This window comes from Dendrobium catenatum, unplaced genomic scaffold, assembly GCF_001605985.2.
Source record: "Dendrobium catenatum unplaced genomic scaffold, ASM160598v2 fragScaff_scaffold_450, whole genome shotgun sequence".
Lineage (NCBI taxonomy): Eukaryota > Viridiplantae > Streptophyta > Magnoliopsida > Asparagales > Orchidaceae > Dendrobium > Dendrobium catenatum.
Genome location: NW_021318912.1, coordinates 360573 through 383084, shown reverse-complemented (window position 1 = coordinate 383084; position 22512 = coordinate 360573). Strand labels below are relative to the sequence as shown.

At 34.8% G+C, this 22512-nt stretch overlaps 1 protein-coding gene across 5 annotated transcripts in view; it reads right to left on the bottom strand.

Moving 5' to 3' along the window:
* Positions 1 to 857: 857 nt before the first annotated feature.
* Positions 858 to 22512, bottom strand: part of LOC110093533 (mediator of RNA polymerase II transcription subunit 12) — a 40168-nt gene continuing 18513 nt past the window's right edge. For 4 of the 5 annotated variants that reach the window (XM_020818441.2, XM_020818443.2, XM_028694304.1 and 1 more), the window contains 6 exons: positions 20897 to 21046; positions 20414 to 20758; positions 17958 to 20335; positions 12819 to 15422; positions 3593 to 3908; positions 858 to 1734 (listed from right to left, as the gene is read on the bottom strand). In XM_020818441.2, the coding sequence (XP_020674100.1) occupies positions 1306 to 1734; positions 3593 to 3908; positions 12819 to 15422; positions 17958 to 20335; positions 20414 to 20758; positions 20897 to 21046 (6222 nt within the window). In that variant the 3' untranslated portion in view covers positions 858 to 1305. Of the gene's footprint in view, positions 1735 to 3592; positions 3909 to 12818; positions 15423 to 17957; positions 20336 to 20413; positions 20759 to 20896; positions 21047 to 22512 lie in introns of those variants that run through there. The other variant, XM_020818445.2, reaches the window with a different exon arrangement.

The window sequence follows — 22512 nt, the reverse complement described above, 5'->3', positions numbered from 1 at the left end:
TTTGTATCTACCATATTAATAATCATAGTCCCTAATATAATCATCATGTAGGTGCCTTATTGCCACTTCTTATATAAGGAAACCAACACATTAGGTATATTATACCATACAAACAACCCTACATCATGTCCCTTACATCATTAAGAAAAGTAGTTAAAGCCTCTCTAAGCCTCTTAAGAGTTATGAACCATTATTCTCCATGTCACCAAATGACCAATCAACTACTACAAATCTAAATCACTTAAAGAAAATCATTGGATCATAACCACCCTCTCAATAGATCATTGTATTTTACACCCAATTTCAACTTGTTTCATAAGTTATGCTAAAAAATAAGGAATTAAGATGAAATTTCAATTGGAACAAGAGTTCTAAGCCAAACTCATAATTACAATAAAACTATAATTAAATTTACAATGAACCATCGAAATTATACCAAAATCTTCTTAATAAAATGCTAGTAAATTTCATAAATATGCAACATAAAACTTAAATTAAAATCTTTTTTATTCACATATTTATATATTTTTTATAACATTTTATAAAAAAAATCATAATTAACAAAAAATCCAGAACTAGCTGAACTATTACCCCAAATCAACATCTGAAGACCAACCAAAATGGACCACATCATTTTTTTGCTCGGTACCGGTGCTCGATACCGATTTGTACCAAGTGATAGGACACGTTCTGGTTAATCTCCGAACCGTCTGGTGTCTGCACAGAATAATTTCTCGAACTACTGAAAGCTGACAAAGAGCCGTTAAATCAAAAGTATCAGACTGAAATCTTATGATTTGTGATGATAAATTATCTTTGAAAGCAGAGGAAAACCTGCATTGCAAGAGGCACAAGAATCAAAGAGACTAAACATAATTTATAATCGGCAACCCGCATCAGTTTTTCAGCTACTACAATAGATGCAATTGCATCATCAATCCATGCTATTCTTACAACCTGAAGCTCCCCTTTTAACCTTATCAAAAAGAACAAAAGCCATTTTCACCGGAAACATTACATGGGATAAATGAATTAAAATGGAGTTACATGCTTTGCCTGTATGGAGAAATAAATTAATATTCCATATATACAGAACAAAGGCAATGCATGGTTAGAAAATGGGATCTTCAGCCAAATCTTGGTACCACCTGGTTCTGTACTGATGGTTCAGTCCTCCTAGGAAATTGACAAGGGTCTTCTTTTCACAGCAGCCCCAGATACCGGCTTCAAAGCTTCGCCGCCGGGGAGAGGTCCGGTCATGTTGATTGAACCTTTCAGGAGAAAATTGCGATGGAAAAAAAGTTGTCAGCTTTCGTCGTCGAGCACTCCAACATAGGTGAGATCAGTTCTTCTCATCCTCACAGCTCCCTTGAGCCAGCTGCAGGCCTTCAGATTGGAGTGGTCTCCACTGATAGATCCTGCACTGCCACCAGCACTGGAAGTAGCAGAACAGCTTGTGCCATCTTCAAGCAATGTCCAAGGATCAATTTCATTATCAAGATCTTGGGAGGGGAGAGTCTTGTTTTTCATCAGGGGACGTGCGGGTGCCGGCGTCGACGACCTTTGGAAGGGGCTTGAGATTGAAGTCAAAGGTGGCAATGATGATAGTGCTGTTGTTGACATCAATGGAGGATGGTAAGGTAGAGACATAGAAAGCGAAGCAGGAAGTATGGGCATTGCAGCTTGTAGACGTCGCCTAATTGTTGTTGGAAGCTCCATGCGGTCCAAGTCAGCCTATAAGAATGACAAGAACTATTTGTTTGAAAAAAAAAGGGATAAGCAAAACCATTATCAATTTGAAGCATCTCTATTAGCGACATAATTTTCCTATAAGAATGGCAAGAATTATTTGTTCTTCACCACCCTAAAATTGCATGCCAAAGAACAGTTCTATAGACTTTTGAGCCTGTGTTGCTATGATAGAGCTTCTTGTTAGGTACTAGCTAGTAAACTCCTGGCTTGCTTATGTAAAAATGCATGCATCCTCTTTTTTTTTTTTCTAGTTTATCATGCTTGGCAATAGTCGACAATAATATATATTGTGACGTTTATGAGCAGTTCATACCCGAACATTAATGTAATCTAAGTTGGAAAAAATAAAACTTAAACAATTTGTAAACATATCTCGGAGAATTTTAAGAAACTATTAATTTTAGAACTTTTGAATATAAATAGATCCCTGATGCATATTGAATTATTGAATAAAGCACATGTATTCATCTCAAACTAATGTGTGTTGGTAATATTAAAAATCTCGTCTCAAACTTGTGTGTATAAGTAATACAAAAAACATTTGAGTGTACTGCAATTCTTAGTGATAACTTTTGGGGAATGTGTAAGACCGGTTCATCCGGTCTAACCTGGACCATCTTTATTGAGGTAGAACTTCCGCTTGTTTTAGGTAGAACAAGCTGCCGCTTGATAGATTTCCCACCCCTTCCGCAGTGGGGCCTAGGGCATTAAAATCCAATTAAGAGGGGAGGGCGAGGATTTGGGGATTTTTATTACTTTGGTAAATTGCCCGCCCCTTTAGCAAGCTCAATTTAGATCAAATGCAAATGGTTGTTTGGGGATTTGGGATATTTTTGAGTCGTTTAAGTCGGGTTTTTTTCCTAAGGTTAGGGTTGTGCTGTTTGTTGAATTTAAAATTGTTCTAAAGGTCAATTGGGCTCTAGACTGCGGCGGCTAGGGATTTGAGAAAACCGGATTTTCCCCTCCAATTGAAGATCCATTTGTATCTTGCTTTTTCTTCATATATCTTTTAATAAAAAGTTTGTGTCCTTCCAAGTTTTCTCAATTTCTACATCTACTTAGTATCAGAATGCTTCTCTTTATATCTATAAAGACTATATATTTAAGTAGGATATTTTTATCCTTATTCTTTTCATCTAACTGTTGTGATTAATTTTGTGTGTATGATTCAAATTTGATCAAAATTGTTATATGTTAGTTTTTCTTTTTGTGATATGAATTCTAAATTAACATATGGAATTTATTTACTCTCAGGTGACCTGAAAAATTTTAATTTTAGCAGCTTTTCATTTTTTTTAGTGGATGAATTTGTTTATTTGGATTTTGCATAAAAAAAGACAACCTAAATTAAAATTATGAAACAACAAATTACGGTATTTTGTGTACTTTGTGCATCACATCCTGAATATGTAATAGTGAAACCTATATCATAAAATATTAACTTCTTTTATGTGTAACTTCTAATCAAGCTAGGAACTCTACACTCTATTTGTAGGACTGTGGAATAATGAATTGCTTACCACGTTAACTGAATTATGGATTTGAATAATAGAACGATGGAAACAAATTCTATAAAATCATACATAAGATTTCGTTTATTAACCCATCAGTAGAGCCTCATGCACCAGTACATCCTTTACATCATGCCTTGTTTTCAATTTACTTGAAATTAATTAGATGAATTCCACAGTTTCTTTCCTAACTTACTCTATGATACATATATTTAAAGTTATAATTTAATCAAGCTATCAAGTACTCCATTTCACAAGTACATTAAAATATATAACAAATACAAACACATTGAGCAATGAAAAAAAAAAAACATAAAATTGGAACCAACCTGCATCGCTTCGGTTGCCTCACGATCAAAAGCAGAAAAATCTTTAGGAGACTTGACAAGCGACTTGGAGGCAGACTTAGGCTTTAACCAGCTAGGCTTGCAACTGCTCAGTAAACCATGAAGTACACACAAAAAAGTATCAAAGAGGCTGTCACCTGAATAATCCAGTAAAGCAGCAGCTGAAGCCTCAATAGACTCCATCTCCCTCTTTGGCAGAGCCATATGCACCATAGGAACAGACAGGTCTGCATCCTCATGTACAAAACGGGTTCCCACCAGATGAAGTGTAATAGATGCAAGCATTTGCCGCATGTTCCTGTATAAAAGTAAATAATGAAAACCCATTTGAAAGGGAATAAATCTAGAACATGTAACATGCTTCAACCGTAAAATGAAATTTCCCAATGCACATGCATTGTACCCATGTATATTGAGTAAATTGAGTTTTGAAAATTTAGCAAGTACTAAATCATTGACATTGTTCAAATATTGTTGATTTAAGAAAGAAAATAATTTCCAATCTAATCAATGAGAAGATCGCAGGTCTAAATCTTCACTTAAATATTACATTCATTATTAAATATTTATCCTAGTAGTTTTTAATTTCATTAAGTAAATATTCAATATGAAGAAAAAACAAACATATGAGAACACTAACTCAAAGCTGCACCTCAATATCTGAAAAAATTATAGATATATCAATGTAAGTATAAATGATAGGCTAAAATGAGACATTTGTGTTTCGTGGAAGACGTTTAGTAAGTATATGTAGAAATTCTGGACCTATTGGAGGAGGCTGCAGCAGCCCTGCACATAGTAAGGCGTAGTATCGTCTAGAAATCTGGTTTAAATTCTAAAAGTGTACAAAGAAGCCAAATGCAATCATATGGAAGTGGTAGGCATTTCCGCAATCTCCATGAGAGGTCAAAATCATCATATATCCACAAAATTCTAAATTTTATTAGTCATATCATCATAATTAAATAAATAACATGGTTCAATACATAGTGATACACAATTTTGGTATATTTTCTTAATAGAAAACCAACATCATATTTTATTTATTGATGAATTTATTGAAGTATATGCGAAATGATTCATTTGGTATGTATTGGTAATCCACTCCAAATTCTATGTTGATCATTTTGCTAACCATCATTCTAAAGAATGATCGTTTTGTTTTTATTTGTGATTATCAATGCTCTATAATTATTTGTGGTTTAAATTATATTGTAAAAGGTAATTGGGTTTCTATTAAGCTTTGAGGAGTTTCATTATGGAGGACTATTTATTGATTTCTATTTGGTCAAATTTACATGGCCACAAATAGAGAAGTATGGGTCTAATGTGATTTGGCCTTCTAAACTTCAAGGAAACTAGTTTCACTGTTAGTGGGTGAACCATTGCAAATAATCAATGGCATATGATTATGTAAACAATGATACATATTTTTGGCATATTTTTTTAATCATATTGCCATGAACATATCTTTAATTTTTAATGAATTTATTCAAGGATATATTCAATTATTCAGATAGTTTATTATATTCATCTTCTCTAAATTCTATGTCTATCATTCTAAAGAATGGAGTTCTTTTTATTTCTGTTTCTCAGGGGTCTATGTTTGTGTTTGCTTTTAAATTATATTATTAATAATGTTTTTTAATAATTCTATTTATTTCTATTTGGCATTGGGTTTTATTGAAATCTGACTAATATTTATGTGTTTAAGAACAATGGGAGGATAATAGTTTTGAATCCAATATTTCTGTGTTTAAGTAATTTATGCTTTGGTGGGTTTTAAATAGAAAGATATTGTGCTAAGAATAAACTTATATATTGGAATCAAATGCATTACCCTAGTGATTATCGCCAAAGAATGCATTCATGCATTTTTTTGAGTTTCAATTTCTTTGTTCTTAACTTGTTATTGTAGGATTTTTTAGAGGGTGGTAAGAAGGAAAAAAACTACGTGGGTCATAGGAAGGAACCAATGTAGAAACATAACAGTCAAGTTGACATAGGAGGCAACGACAAGCCGTATGTATAATTGAAATGTGAGTACTATGAAAAGTGGTGAAAGGTGGTATCCCTATGATAGAGCACCTATCCGAATCACACAAAAATATCACACCATATGCCAAAGTGTCTAATGCCGTAAGGGAGGAGATCAAAACATACATGAATAAGTCAGCAATGTCAAAGCACCTAGCAAAGAGACAATATGATGATAGAGTTGATGCGGACTCCTATTATGGGATCGAGCGCAACGGTCAGGATTCAACTTCTTCATTACAACCAATGTCCTACACAGAAGCTGACCCTAGAGAGTGTCAGGGAGGCACGGATGAGTGTATGGATGGATATAGGCTGATTTTTTTATGAAAATGTTATCTCATTTAACATTGCAACCTCCCCTTCTTACTACAAAATGATCCATCTAATTGGAACGTGGGAAAGGGTTGAAATTCCATCCATGGATACTGAGAGATGTATCGACTTGGACACAGACAAAAGTTACAATCATGTTTAATGGATGGATATATGTAAAGAGCAAAAGTTTGATGAACATATTGATCAATAATCCTTATGGCGTTGTATGCTTGAAGTCCATTCAAGTATCTATTAAGGTGAAAGATGATGAAGAGTTTCTTTTTTGACTAATTGATTGTTTTGTTGAGGAGGTTGGAGAGCACTTAGTAGTTCAAGTGATAACATATAATGCTTGTGCTTATAGGGATGTTGGGACAAAACTTATGGGGAAGAAGAAACATTTATATTGAACTTCATGTGCCGCACATTGCATAGATCTCATCCTTCATAAACTTGGAGAGCTACTGCAGCTCAAGAATACACCAAAGATATTGGACTCCATGTGTCGCACAAATGACAAATTTTGGCAGAGTGTCGTGTATCTTATCATAACCACTAGTCCACTAGTGTAGGTTCTAAAGATGGTGGATGCCGAGAAGAAGTCTGTTATGAGCTTCATATATAATGCTATGGATGAAAAAAAAGAAATCATTGCCCACAACTGAGGAGAAGAAGAGGGTAGCTATAGAGAAATATGAAATATCATTGATGAAAAATCAGATCTATAACTTCTTTGACACTTACATGCAGTGGTCTATTATCTTAACCCTTAGTATTAATATATAGAGAATAAGTCAACAAATCTTGAGATTAAATTAGGATTATACAATTATATTGATAGACTTATAGCTAATTCAATTGAGAGAGAAAATGCAGACATGCAATTGGTGTCTTCCATGAATAAAGTGAGGTTATTTGGATTATAATAAATAAAGGACAGTTTTCAAGCAATCCATAATTTGATTTGTTGTTTTAACGTATTATATACTCATTTATTTGAAATTCATTCTACTTACTATACTCATTTATCTAAATCTAAGTTGAGTGGTGAATTCAATTTGGTGATGGCACTCCAAAATTGCAGTTTTTCGCTGTGAAGGTTTTGGGATTAATGTGCTCTTCATTTGAATGTGAATGCAGCTGGATCATGAAAAATCAAGTACACACAAACAGAAGTTGTCTGACAACCTTAAGGATGAATTCCTTAGTGTACATCATGTATGATAAGAAATTTAAAGAAATGAAGTTGAAGAAAGGGTTGAAGGATGACGAAAACCCTTTGATTTGTGAGGAAATGACATCAGATGATGAGTGATTTGTAGATGATGAAGTGGAGATAACACCATTTGAATTACGAGAAGAAGATTTGTATATTGATTTCTTTGATAATGATAGAAATAGAGCATCTATATAAAAACCACCATCCAAGCACAAAAAGAACAAAACAAAGAAGGTATATAAAAAAATTCTTTTATTGAATCTTATTTACTTTAAAGTAATACGCATTTTTATGTTGTGAAAAATATTTAGAGAAGATGAAAATAACTGATATAGATGAAGAAGAAGCAGATTGGGAGGGATTGGACTACATATGTGATAAGGTAGGGGAGAGAGCAATTCATTATGACGATGATTCAAACAAAGACCCCCTCGGTGATGACAACGCCGATGACTTCTAAGTTGCTATAGCATTACTAATTCTTTTTTGAATTAAATATTGGTGAGTAGGAAATTGGGGAAGATAGAATTTTGAGTTGAACCATATTTTATATTGTTTTATTATTATGATGTTTGGATTTCAATTATAGTTCACACAATTTATTTCTTATACCATCCTTTAAAACACTATTTGTTTATTATATTAAAAAAAATCTTCATTTTGACTTTACGCAATTTTGGGATTTTGAGGCTTGCGCCTCAAAACACGCCTTGAGGCATACGCCTCGCCTCATGGATGGAAAACACCTTAATACCCAATTGTGCAATTTTAAATCGTGTATGCTACTACTAGTTATTAAAGATGTTATATGTAAACTATTCACATGTCTAAGAATGTAGCATCTTTCTTTATCATGTCACCATGTTCATATCAAACAACATATCCATATCTCAGCTTTATGGTAAATTCAAATGCAAATCATTTTAACTTGACTAAGTTTGTACTAATATTCAGATAATGGAACAAATATGATCATGTTTCTAATGAAATAACTACAAAAAAATTGTGGATTATATTGCAAGATTAATAGGGGCTACAGCCAAACTAGGATTCATCACAATCTTACAATCTTTTGGGGAAGGTACTCCAAGAACATCCTTTTTCAAAGAAGCATGGGTAATTCTATTAGATTATGTATTATATGTAGTTTGGTGAAAAAGAGCACAAGCTAAGTTTAATAATGAAAGTCTTACATGGAGATGTCATCTCTTGTCCTCAGATAGCAACTAAGCCATTATTTGGTGTTGACAAGAAAACAAACAGAAAAAAGAATATTAAAACCTAAACACATTACAACAACTTGGAATAAGTTGAAGGGCTAAAATCCAAGTTACCAAAGCAAATAAAAACCCATGAATATCAAAAATAAAAACTCACTAAATGGCCCCTCACTCTAGTTTTTTATTCCCTATTGTTTATTTCCGGTATACTTACTAATACAGGCCTTGGACAGATCTTATGCTTTTAATTGCCCTCATAAACCATTCAAGAAACTATATTCACCAAAAACTAAGTATAGCAAATAAGCAAAGAAGCTCCAACTTAAAAGAAAAGGTATGGAGGGCAGCACCACGGCAAGGAAATCATTAAAAAATGTCCATATAAATATTCAATTCCAAAGAGAAAACACAATTCATGTTTTTCCTAATTATAATAGTTTGATTTTCTAAGCTCCCAAAAAATAAAATTTCCACATCTTAAAAGTATGTGTACGCAAGAATTTCATTAAAAGCAGTTTAATTAGTAAAAAAACAACATTTTACTTTGTGTATTGTAATAAAAAGGAACCCTCATACATTGCATTGTGCTTGGGACTTCAAAAATGTTGAATAAGAGACTCATTCAAGAATCCTAGACAAGCTAAACAATCAAAGCGGATATTCAACAAAGATTAGTCTGGTGCAACCAATCAAATATCAACCTGATTATAGGTTAGAATTAAAATCCTCTAAGAAATAGAAATCACCCTAATGCCATGTCATGTCAAGCTCAAGCTCCATTTAAATCAATAATAGAAAAGGTTAAAACCAAGGCAACTTTCCAAGACAAGAACCCAAAAACGCATAACAATGATTTGAAATTAGCTGCAACAAATTAGCAATATTGTAAAAAATTATTCAATGGAGAACTTAAAAAGATCCAGTAGTAAACCTAATAAGAACTACAATCTCCTCTCTATGAAAAAAACATAACATTTTATGAGAAACTGTTCAAATAACAACCCTATAAATGGGAGCAAGGTAAGCTCAGCAAAAGATAATTCAACATCCACAGTATTAAAAATAAAAAGTTAGAAAGCATATCAAATGAAAAAAAAAAGTGTCCCTAGCATATATGGCCATATTTGTATCCTGAAAAAAAGCTTTCATATCACTACAAAAAAGAAAAGTAGTACTGAAAGTGTACTCAAAGTTGCAGCAATACAAAAATAGACAAAATCTAAAATGAATGATAAATTAATGTTGATGTGAAAGCATCTGAATTTTGATGGACCCTTGAAAAAGAAGAGGAACTGGTCTAGGTTAGGTAGATTAAAGAAGAGAAAACGAAAAGAGTCACTACATTAAGAGAGAGAGAGAGAGAGAGAGAGAGAAACTTCAGGCGAGGCAACAGAGAATGAGAACAAAGAGTGGGTGCAAGCAGATTAAGCACCTTGCTTTCAATATGTAGTCACCATCTTAATTTTCCTAGAGAAGCTCTTACATAGAACCCTTATTTTATAGTGGGTTCAGAGTAATGATGAAACCAGAAAACTATGGAAAATGGCACGAGAGATCTTCCAAATAAAAAAAGTAGAGTCTTCACTAAAGGTATATTTCTCAAAGAAGAAAGCCTTCAATATAGTCAGAAGGATGTAGCATTCAAATGCCCATTATCACAAAGTTGTGTTTCTGTAGGTGACTCCGGTAGTGTATGGTCTAGAAACTTTAAATCCGAAAGTTTCCATGCATCATGCAAATATCTCTAATAAACAACATGAGCAAGAACACTATGCTAGCTTGGCAGCGATAATATTGGTCGCAAGAACTCGAGCTGTAGGATTTGTGATGGGTTAGAAAGTCGTAAAAAGAACTTCAAAACATCATCCAACACATCTTAAGGTGCAATGGAGCAAAGGTAGAAAGGGTAGGCAATTTAGTTTAGACTTATGCTCTAGCATGATTTCCCACATAAGCTCAGACACGGTCAGAACTAAGCTTAAGCACCAGATCAAACTCAAGCTCAACATTAAATCATGCTCAAGATCTAAGTATCAGATTGATTTCAAATTAGGGCAAAGATATCTAGTAATCTATCTCCTCAACATAGATAGGCTGAACAAGTAGAGTTAGTGGTGTTAATGTGCTAGGTGGAGCTTATAAGACTAATTAAAGACATCTCATAGGCAAGGTTTGTGGGACTGAAGGGGTTAGTGGTGTAGATGAGGAGTGTCTCATGTATGCACCGTAATAATTAAACTTGCGCATCAATATATTGAATCAATCAAAGTGTGGAGATTATCTATATAAGAATAAGATGTGTGAGAGAGATGAGATCGTTCAACATAATTCAAGTAATTGTAATGGTCACAAGGATGATGGGATGCAAGATCATTTACACATAGATGACATTGTCTAACAAATAAATAATACAATTAATACATTTCTTTTAACTAAAGGTTCGTGATCATAGGAATCACAGTAAATAGAACATAATATGAACTAGGAAATCTATAAAGACAATATTGTGCATCATTATAATCACAATAGTATCATATTTTAAATTCACATGATAATATGATTCGAATGTAGCGTAGTTGATCATTAGAGTAATTATGTTATGGGCTAATTTGCAAATATCTATGACTATTATAGAAAGAAGCACCTATTGCAAATTCGTAATTAAAACACGATGGGAGGTGCAATTTTGGAAGGAATCAAAGAGGGAAGATTTTCAACCACATAGTGGGATAAAGGCTTGTTGTTGTTATATATAAGGAAATATAGCAATTATTTAGATATAATAAGAATTTTAGGAAGCTTAGGATTAGGATTTGAAGAAGCAAGAATTTTGTGGAGACATTTTAGTTATGATAAATTGGGGAGTGATTTGAAGGAAATTCATGAGGACATCGATCCAAGGTTCAAACAGGTGTATCGCCGGAAGCATCACAGATCGACGGCCACGATTCAGAGCTTATATTTTTAGTTATTTTGCATTTTATTTTATGTATTCATTTTGTACCCTTATGTTGAGTTGAGTCATGTTAGAAGCAAGAATTTTGTGGAGACATTTTAGTTATGATAAATTGGGGAGTGATTTGAAGGAAATGAACATGAATATGAGTATTTGGCAACGGGGTGGGGAGGCATGGATATGGCACAATTTCAATTGTATGGATCCTATTTTTCTGAAGATGAAGTTATGCATCCAAAAAATATTAGAAAATAAAAAATAAACAAAAAAATGAGCTGAGTGATCAAAATGAGATTTGCATGAAAACCAAGATGAATGAATGGAATTCAGGTAAAGCACTTGAAAAATCACGAAAATATATAATAACCACATGAATGATAGCAACTAAAAACTAAATAAGAAAGAATTTTCATACTTATGTTCCACAATTGGAACAATTCTTTCTGATTCTTATACCAAAAGAATACAAAAAAGTTTAATTCTTGGCCCATGAATAGAAAGAGAAAAATCAATCTAGAGGGATTGAAAAGGTACAAGGGAGAGACTTGATCAAGATAGAGATGCTCAAGGTGAGAGGAGAGACTGGAGAACCAAAAGGGGATGCGAGAGAATTAGTCAACTTCCTTAAAATACTTTTAACACCACCATCAAGAGAGATCAACCGAGTTAAAAATCTTAATAAAAAAAATATCTTCATGAATAAAAAAGCAGACATGACCATTTGTTAAAATATTTAAAATAAACCTAACAACAATAGCATTATGATGATTGTGCATTGCATCATAAACATATCTTAAATTACTTAAACCATAAGCTAAAATTGTAGATGCAACTAAAATCCACATCAATAAAGTATTATCCACCCATTTGCATTGAAATTAATTCAAGTCAAACTCTCCCACATTACAAAGCATGTAAGCTTCGTTCTACATCCATCCTTCCTTTGTCAATGTCATGGCAGCCCAAAAGATACCAAGTCAAAATCAGCCGAAGTTGGAAATTCTTCATTTACATTTCTATACACAGAAATAAATGGAACTCCATAGCACATAAGATGTAATGATCAGAAACCCCATTTTTGGAGAACTGAAAGATGTTAACAAATAGTTGTTACTAAAGCTGCACAATCTATAACTTAGTTTTTTTTTTCCTAAAACTTTAAAAACATCAGAAATAATCAGGCTACTCGTGCAAGATAAATAGCCTACAACTGTATGTCTATACCAGTGCATTTTGACAATCCTGGACGTACATGATTAATGTCATGCAACCTAAACTGCTAAAATGGCAAACAAGCATGTAGACCCAAGTCCATGAGTCCTCATATCCATGAAACAAACATATAGAAATATTGAAAAAATAAATAAATAAAAACATATAGAAATATTGGAAGCTAATATCATAAACAAAACAGATAAGGAAATAACATAAAAAAAAGCAATGAAGGTGTAAATTCACCTATCAGCAAAAACAATAGGTAGTAATCTCACTAAAAATTGCATCCGCAACCATATGGATGCTTTCAGTGCTGCTGCAGATGGAGGAGAGCTATCAGCTACCGTTATGGCTCGCCTACCCAACCCAGGGCTTCCGCCTCGCATACTTTTGCGACTGCTACCCTTATTTGAAGAAACATCAACCCCTGGAGGGCCTACACCAGCCTGCTTATTAACACCGCGAGTGAACATATTTATCTGCTGATCAATCATATTCATCTGTTTTATCAACTCAACAGCAAATGAATTGCATAGATCCGTAGAACTCCTGTCTATACAAGGAAGTATTAATTCAGCAATTGCTTTCTCGATTAGAAAATGCTGACTAGAGGTGATGATGTCAGCATCAATTGTGGAAAAGTTCATCTTGCTAGACCTTTTACCATCACTGCTATCATCAACAACTTCCCCTTCTTCAATGGTAACCATATCCAATTTGTTCTTGTCACCTTTATTTGAAGTAACATCTGCCATAATGTTTGACCAACCCCATGGCCTCCAGGAAAGGGTTTTGATTGAGAGGCCATTCCGCTGAGCAACTGAAACAAGCTGCTGCCTGATGGATTTGCGTCCCAACAAGACATCACTGCCAGCTAAAATCCATTTGATGTCCATCACAAGTGACTCCTCGAGTGATCTTCCAAGGAGATGGACAATTTCAGCATAAAGAGGAGCTGCATCAGGCCTTACAAGAATTCTTGTCAGGATAATTTCAGACAAAAACTTGTCACTTTCAGAAACAGCAAAATTATCAGCATTTGGTGACAGTGATCTAATGGCCTCTACAAGAGACATGTCCTTCATGTCTATTTTCTCAAGAAGAGCTTTTTCGTTCAAAAGAAGTCTCAACTCAACCCACTGCCAATGGAACTTTGCAGGTTGCAAGGTATCCAAAACATGCACAAGCTGATTCAAAAGGTTCTGTTCCATCTCAGAAAATGTCATTGGTTCATTGGACTCTGAAATCAAAGATCCATCCTCTTGAATGAATGAATTGGGAGGCATTTTACAGTCAATAAGAGCATTCAGAAGAAGTCTTGCTCTAAGAGGAACAAATGCCCTTGTTTTCAACTGTTTATCCGGATTATGTAGCTCAAGCATTGCAGCAAACTCAGAATCACCTATATCAGTTGCTAATATATCGTAAAAAGCATGAGTATTCTGGAAACATAAATCACGAAATGGCTGGTGCCGGATAACTTCATTAATTGTCCATGATAAGTTATTATAGAGGTGAATTTCTTCACGAGTTGCAATGTTACTGTTGAGAATATAGGGTCTCCAAATAACCATAGCAAATATTGAATATACAGGTGGGAGAACCAAATTTAGAGGAAGCATTCGCTGCATCCTAGATAGAGCAATTATGTAGGACTCACCAAGGATTTCTAAGACCAATCCGTCACAAACTGTTCCAGCGTTTCCTACGAGTAGACGAAACCAATGTGCAAGAACTTCAACACTAGGTTCCAGTTTGAAATTTCCAAAAGAGCGGGACATCCCATTTGAGCTGGATCTAGCACTTCTAATGAACTGAAGGACATCCAGACCCTCTTTCAGTTTAAAAACTGTTACCATTCTTTCTAAGTTAGCAGCCCCATGAACAATAACCCCGAGAATAAGTGCAGATATAGCAGCGGTAGCCTTTGCAACCCTTAAACCCACAACATTAGCGGAATTGTTCAATATCTCATTGGAATGGTTTGGACTAATATCATGGGCTTCAGAAGACTGTTGATATGGATTTCGATGAGACTTTACAGAAGATAATGATCCTGAAATAGCTGCAGAAGCTTCAGCAGCCAAAGCTACCTCAAATATACGACTGAAACGCTCTCCAAGTGCTTCTTTAAGCAAACAAAGTGATATTATATGTATGTATAAAATATAACGAACACAATTAAATGATGTAGAGGAGGAAGAAAGATTTTGGTAGTTGCAGTTCATAAAATCCGGTACTTTAACTACAGATGGGCCTACATTGCCAACAATCGATGAAACAGCAGAAGCCAATATGGATGGATCTCCTTCAAAAGTTGCACCACCATTCTGCCGAATGCAATCAATTAGTCCAGTAACAATCTCATGTGCCACTTGATAAGCATCATCCCACTTTTCAGTGAAGTTTTTAGAATTAGCATTAACTGTAGCAAAAGGCTTTCTCTCTTTTCCATAGAAGTAATGCATAGCTTCCTCAACATGCCTTTGCACTATGTCTTTCATGCTTGATCCAGTTCGAGAAACTCTCACAGTAATCTTTTGGCGGATATATTCATCGAAATCACTGATTCCTCCAGGAACTCCAGCAGAGAAACCTAAATCTCCATCAAGCATGCGACCAGTATCAAGTTCTGCAAGGAACCTCTGATCACAAGTAGATTTAAAATTTTTTTCCCATCTAATAACACTAGAGACATCTCTGTACTTCTTTAGCAAATTTCTACTGTACACAAAAGCAGCTGAACAGGAAGCCCTTCCACTGGGTGTCAGAGTGGCCATCGCTCTATGCATTGCTTCATTTAAGAGTTCAGGCAACATATCCGTTGCCACAATCACATTCTCATATCTGCAATCATTTATGCAAGTTTAGGGAAACAAAACTTCAGACATAAATTTGATAAAAACAACCTGCAATCTTATCCATCGTTTGTAAGAAAATTAAACCCAACCCTATCAATAAAAAAAAAAATCGAAATACAGTTCTTGCAACTCTGTAATCCACACATCAATAGATAACTATATAGGTTTTCAACGAGGAAATCAACATAAATGATAAAGATAAGAGACCCCCTCAATACAGAAAGCCAATTTACTATCCTGGAAGAACCTTCTTCAGATGTTTCCTTCCCTAGGTAGGGTTGCTAAAAGAGCTCCATTGGCCTTTTATTGAAGCAAGCATTATCTAAGCCAGCTCACTTATCCAAAATTTTTGCACGCACATCTCAGCATTGCAGCTAGCTAGCAATAAGTCAAAAGATTTTGTCATCCACACTATCCTAACAATTACATCAGCACAACCTTATTAGAAATGCATTAGAGCGCATGCATCAAGAGCAATGTGGTGCAACCGTGCAAGGCGATCATTTTTTGCTTTGAATGGGATCTGAAGTGTAAGAAGATATCGTAGTGCAGAACAAATTCATCGTGCAAATTGCAAAGCACCCGCCCATCAAAATGGGATTACCTGATTTTCTCCAATTCGATTTCATCCTTTAAGTAGTGTTTTATGATAAATACCCATTCTCGTCACCATGTGCCCATCCTATATGATTTTTTTCCCTTCATTTCTCTGAGTGGTGTTTGACTTCTTTGATCATCCCTACTTATCCCACTAGCAGTCGAGCAAGTGTTCATACTTCACCTGCTCACCCCATCAACATTTACCTGTAATCTATCATGATGTGTTGATGTGTCTATGGCTATTTATTTCATTTCGCATATTGTTTTTTCTCCTTCTCCTTTTACAGTGTTCTACCGCTTTGATCTTTCCCGTTCTTCCCACTAATGACCAAAGGTGCATTCTTCCTCCACCTTCAATAATTTGTTTCCGCACTTGCACAGATCCTCAAACTTTTCTGTGCTCTTTCCTATAGTATTGCAATTTCTCTTGCTCCATGGGCTTTCCCCTATGGATGGAGCTTCAACCTTTTCCAATGTGAAAATGCCCTCATTATTTTTTAGCATAAAAATTTCTTTATTTCTTCAGGAATTTAACAATGATGAACTCACGAATTTTTAAAGGTACACATCAGACCTCTTATGTCTCTCATTGTAGAAAATATACTTGCTTAGTATCTTGTATTGCACATTACTTTTAATATTTTATTGACATCTAAAGTCTTTTTTTTTTGTGTGCCATCAAGGTTTTCAAATATTTTTTAATACCTTGTAGTATTTTGTTATTGTTAAAAATTAGGGTATATTAGATAAGACCTTCAGTAAAGTGAAGAATATGCATTACGCATCAAAGCAATAAAATTGATTTGTGCTTCACATTATGCATACACATGCACAACAATACTTCTACTTTTACTTGTACACCAACATAGGTTTAGACATCGCATTAGATCGCACAAATAGGCTTATCATATTTCAAATTAATCTCCATTCTAAAAATGATAGGCCTATTAAATCAAATTCTCATCAAATGAAGTTGAAAAAAAATCAATATAACTTCTTGAAGTAGCAGAATCAATTAGAAAATTCAACTAGGTTAAGCTCTTTAATTTCAATAGAAAATATCTCCATTGCCAACTCATCTCTCTCATCATCCTCACCAACATCTCGTTAAATACAATATTGCTTTCCATAATCAAATTTTAACCTCGACAACAAGATCAGCAGAATCTATCCAAATCTTGCAATGTGGAAAAAGTCTATCCAGTGATACAACAATAAGCATCAAGGTTATAATGGAGGTGGCAAGGAGACAAAGGTTAAGAGGAACAACTTCTCCAAAGGAGGGTTTAATTGATGGGCCCATCGAAGTTCTCGATAGAGAGCACTGTAAGTGAAGCCATTATAAGGGTTGCAAAGTAAAGACCTACTACGCCAAACACATGTGATTGTGGTCGAGATGAATCTAAGAGCTGCACAAGCATCATTTGCCTCCCACATGCTCTCACTTCTCCCTCCTTACAGTCCATCTCTTCCCAAATATCCAAAATATTAAGGCATGCTCATCTTCGTTACAGTTGAACAGCAATTCCATGAAATAGTGTGCTTATTAGCTTTTATGGTCACTCCAGAGTTTGGCAACTATCTTTGATGAAATATCATTAGTATTATACTAGTTTGCAATGGTCACTCCATTTAAAATGGGATAAGTCTTGTACAGCTGCTGGTTGTATTCAATGAACAACATGAAAGTATATACAAAACTAAACTCGAGCCTCTACAACTTGACAATTAATAAAGAATGCATTAGACAAGATATAATTTCGTCATCAACCTTATACAGTCAAGCATGATCGAAATAATGTCATCCAAAAACTTGCAAACATGTTAAAAAAATTAATAATTAATAAGAGAGATGGAGATTCAACATCATCCACAGCACACAAAATAATAAAAGAATAAGCCATATAGGGGAACCAAATACCTTTGAAGGGCTGATAGTAAGAATGCCTCGCCAACTTGACAAACATGGTTTTCCCTACTTTTATTTAGCATCATAATATTTCTCCCGACATGACCGTTATTGTTTTGCCCACATAATGACTTTGTTAGGAGCCATATAAGCAGCCTCACAGCCAATATTAAGTCAGAAGAAATATCTAAAATAAACAAGATGGTAGACAACTCCTCCTCACCTAGTTTCCATCGTACAGCATTCCTATCTTCTAGTGCTGTGGAAAAGGAACCATTACCATTGCTTGGTTTGGAAACGGTCTTTTCACTTCCATCGACCAGTTGTCTGATTGATGTTGACAGCCATATAGAGATGGATCTTTTCTCAAGTAACCTAAGTTGTTTTATAGTCTTCCCAATGTCACTCAGATGAACAGTCTTCAACCTGACAGCATCTTTGGGAACTTTGCCATCAATAACAGATCTGTGGTGTGGGCAGCTCATCTTGTTATCACACACATGACTAGTTGAAGCACCCTGGCTACTCTCGATCCTAGCTGCCGCTAACTGTGCAAGGCTCTGCATTTTTCGGACTGTCTTTTGCCTGCCCCTTGAAATATGTTTAGTCAACTTATTAGCTGGTTCAACTTTCATGGATTCTACAGATTTGGGACCCTTTCTCACCCACCAAGTGTCTTCATCATCTGACTGATTTGAAGCAATGGCCTGATGGGAAGAACTCCTTTCATCCGTTACCTTTTGCCTCTTTGCTTCCCTACAATCTTCACAAGTAGGGATCCCTTCTGGAGAATCAAATCTGATACCAGATGATCCTAAAAGTCTCTTTAGACTGCCAGGAGATTCATCAACTTGTGTTTCAATTTGTGAAGAACAAGAATATGGAAACCGGAGTAAAGTTGAAATCAAAACCTTCAGCTCGGCAATTTGGTCCTTCACCTTAGAATTGATGGATGGCCTAGAATGCAATGCTATATTGGAGTTCCGACTGCTCTCCAATAACATAGTTGAGGAACCTTCCTTAGAAGCAAATGATAGATCCTTATGCTTCCGAAGATAAAAGGGTGCATAACTTTCATGCTTGTTAACCAGGCGACTAGAATGACCAAAAGATCCATGAAGAACCAGTTGACGCTCATTTGAGTAAACCTGAACAGCTGCATTCAGGAATGCAATCTCTATAACTTTTGACTCTTCTAGAACCTCAAATAAACAGGCACCAGGAAGCTGCTTCAAAATTCTATTATGCCTTTTTCTTCTTTCCAAATCAAATGAAGTTTCATTTCTGTCCATTATCCCACTGACTATTAGGTGCCTCACATATGCAGGAGGATAAAATATGCCATTCCTAATAAATTCTAAGATGAGAACTTGAAGATGCTTAAATCCTCCACCCTTTCCAATTTCATGTTGATCTAGCCAACAGACAATTATATCATGCAGTGGACCAGGACTTTGAAAAATATCCACACCGTTCTTGCCATGATCCATGTTTTTGTTATCAAGAAAAGAATTTTCAAAAGAAACCATACTAGGAAGATTTTCAGGAAGAGAGACGGCCTTCCCAGTTGAACCCAATAAATTGGCATTTCTAGACTGCGAGGAGACACAAACTTGTTCCATCTTATGCTTTAACAAGAAAACTGCAGCATATACTCTAGAAAAATCTTTTACACCAGTGAATTTATGATTCTCCAGAGTACTTGTTCGATAATTCCTATAACCACAAGTTGCCCACTCGCAAATGAAAAATACTGAACAAATAAAAGACAGATCAACACTCCCAATCCATTTTAGAGAAGACCGCAGAGATGGACTGACCTCCGCCATCCATTTTTCTTCAATAGGCGAATCAGAGAAATCCTCAAAGAGAGCACCATATGCTAATCTTGCATCACCCAAAATAAAAGCTTTATCTAACAGTTGTACAATTTTACCAGCACCCTGACCTTGAAAACCAGGGTTCGCAGTATTTGCAAGATTTGATGCACGTTTTTGGATTGACAACACAGCATATCCAAATGACATGCAACGAAGATGAGCATCTCGTTTACCAGTTTGAAGGCAATCTATATCTTTAGTTACCTTTAAAGCTCTATGTGCTGAATATATATCAGGAACCACACATGCCGGCAAAGGAAAGCAATCCAATGCAACGAAACTATCAGGTACAGCAAGTATAAGGTACCGAAGTATCTCAACAAAAGCAGAGGAAATGGATGACTTTCTTGTAGATTCTACCAAATTAGAACCACCCAGAGAAAGGTCATTTATTGATCGAAGAGCTATATCCACTAATCCGCGTGTATAAGTTTGTGACAGGGCAATAATATCGATGATCTCATAAACAATTGGCAACAACAACTCATAGGCATCAGCCGAATCCTTTTCCTGCTAGCATTGAATTAACAATAATTAGGGCCAGGAGATTTCAAGGCATTATTACCAAGCCAGGAAGAAAAACATCACCTGAAGTTGATTAAGTACCCACTCGACCACAACTGATGAAAGTATAAGCCCTTCTGAGTAGTTCCAATGCAGAAGATGTACCATATACCACCACTTAGATGAAAAAGAAGGCTCCTCAACGTCAGATGCCGCACCACCAGAGTCAACCTTTTGTGCTGAACCAGATAATAGACTTGGAGATGATTGATCCCTGCTAGAAGCAGGAGCAACAGATCCTTCCTTGGAGAGATATTCATCCAAGAGTTGCTGCAAATACTCAACAACATCCTTTGTCCACAATTCAGTACGACTTAAGTGAGCTTTATCTTGTGCACCAGATGAAATGCTTGTAGAGGCTGGCCGAATCTATATTCAATATAAATATATAGAGAGAGAAATATATATTATATAAACATTAAATAAGAAATTATTGATCCTAAAGCATATAACAACTGAAATCTAACCTAAACCAGAGAAAACACAGTTTCACAAAAAGCTACATACCTGGTTTAGATAAGTCACTTTAATAAACCATGTTGCTCTTAGCAATGGGACATTATGACGAATAAGAACATCAAAAAGGGACTTTCTTCTGTACCCATGTGGAACATGATCAGCTAAAGACCTCAGCCGTTTAGTATGCAATGATAGGGCCTGTGAAGGAAAAGGCGATCAACCAACACAGACAAGCCATTATCAGCATATATCTTCAAGTCTTAAGAGAAGCTCTATGTTTGAAAGAATTTCGATATGTGAATAAGTGAATTAGGTCTAAGGAGAAAAACTACATCATGCCATAAGAAAAAATTGAAAGGATAAAAATGTGCTAAATGGGATCTTATTCATGGCCATAATTAGCAGGACTACTAAAATTACCATCAAAACGTCCATGAATAAATATATTTCATATGAAAATTATGAAAATACAGAAAATCCTGTCAGTTATACTCCAGAGAACATCCAAACAGGGAAAGATGTCTTTCACTTCAAATACTCTATGTACTAACTAAACATCGGAGAGTAAAAGTAAGGTCATCTATGATAAAAGGACCACAATGGTCCCCTAACTCTTTATAAAAGATTAAAATAGTCCCCAGCTATATTAAAAAACTATTTTGATCCCCCAACTCTTTAAAGATGAACCAAAATAGTCTCACCATGGGACTATTTTGATTCATTTTTAAAGACTTAAGTGACCAAAATGATCCTTAAATACAATTGGTGACCATTTGGGTCCTTCACAAGAGTCAAGAGGCTATTTTGTTCCTTTTCTAATCATCTATTTTAACAAATTTCTTTCAGAGTAATAGCAACTACTAATTTCTCTTATTCATAAAAAATGAAACCACAAATACCAAGGAATTACATCTATACACAAAAAGCAGCACACAATTATAAATAAACATGATAAAAAGATAGATGGAAATTACATAGATTTAGTTTGTAATTAATTTATTGTAAGTTCTTCCGAGATAAGTTCATATGTGATAGGGTAAAGCATATTGGATTCATTTTGCAAAAGAATAAAGATATGAAATAGGGTAATGGTATAACTTCTAAAATCAAGACTAAATAGAAATAAAAAATTAAATTAGGAGTACTAGCTACAAGAAAATATTACAAAGACTTAAATTTATAGAATTGCAATTTGAATGCATAATATAAGGGTAGGAATGAGCGGTCACTAATAGTCAAGTTAAATGTGATAATGCTAAGACTGATGTGTGATAAAATTAAGAATAATAAATAGAGAAGTGATACTAATAGAAAATTATTTGCAATTATATTATGAGCCTATATCTAATGCTATTACATATGAATCTGCATCTACAATAGATCATATTCATTACATGAATCCGTAATTGATCTAGACTGATAATTGGAGTCATATTTGAACATTAACTTCTAATAGAGATTGAAACAATACCCGCATATGAAATTGAACAAATCATTATTTAATATACTTGATGATTCAAATGAGCAACTCAATCACGCAACTTTTGGCAATTTCTTTATTTATAATATTCTTACAATTGATGATCATACTGATGTTGACTTTATTTTCTATTTTTAGTGTTTCATTATAACAGCTCATCAAAGGAGCATCATCGAGAGAGTTA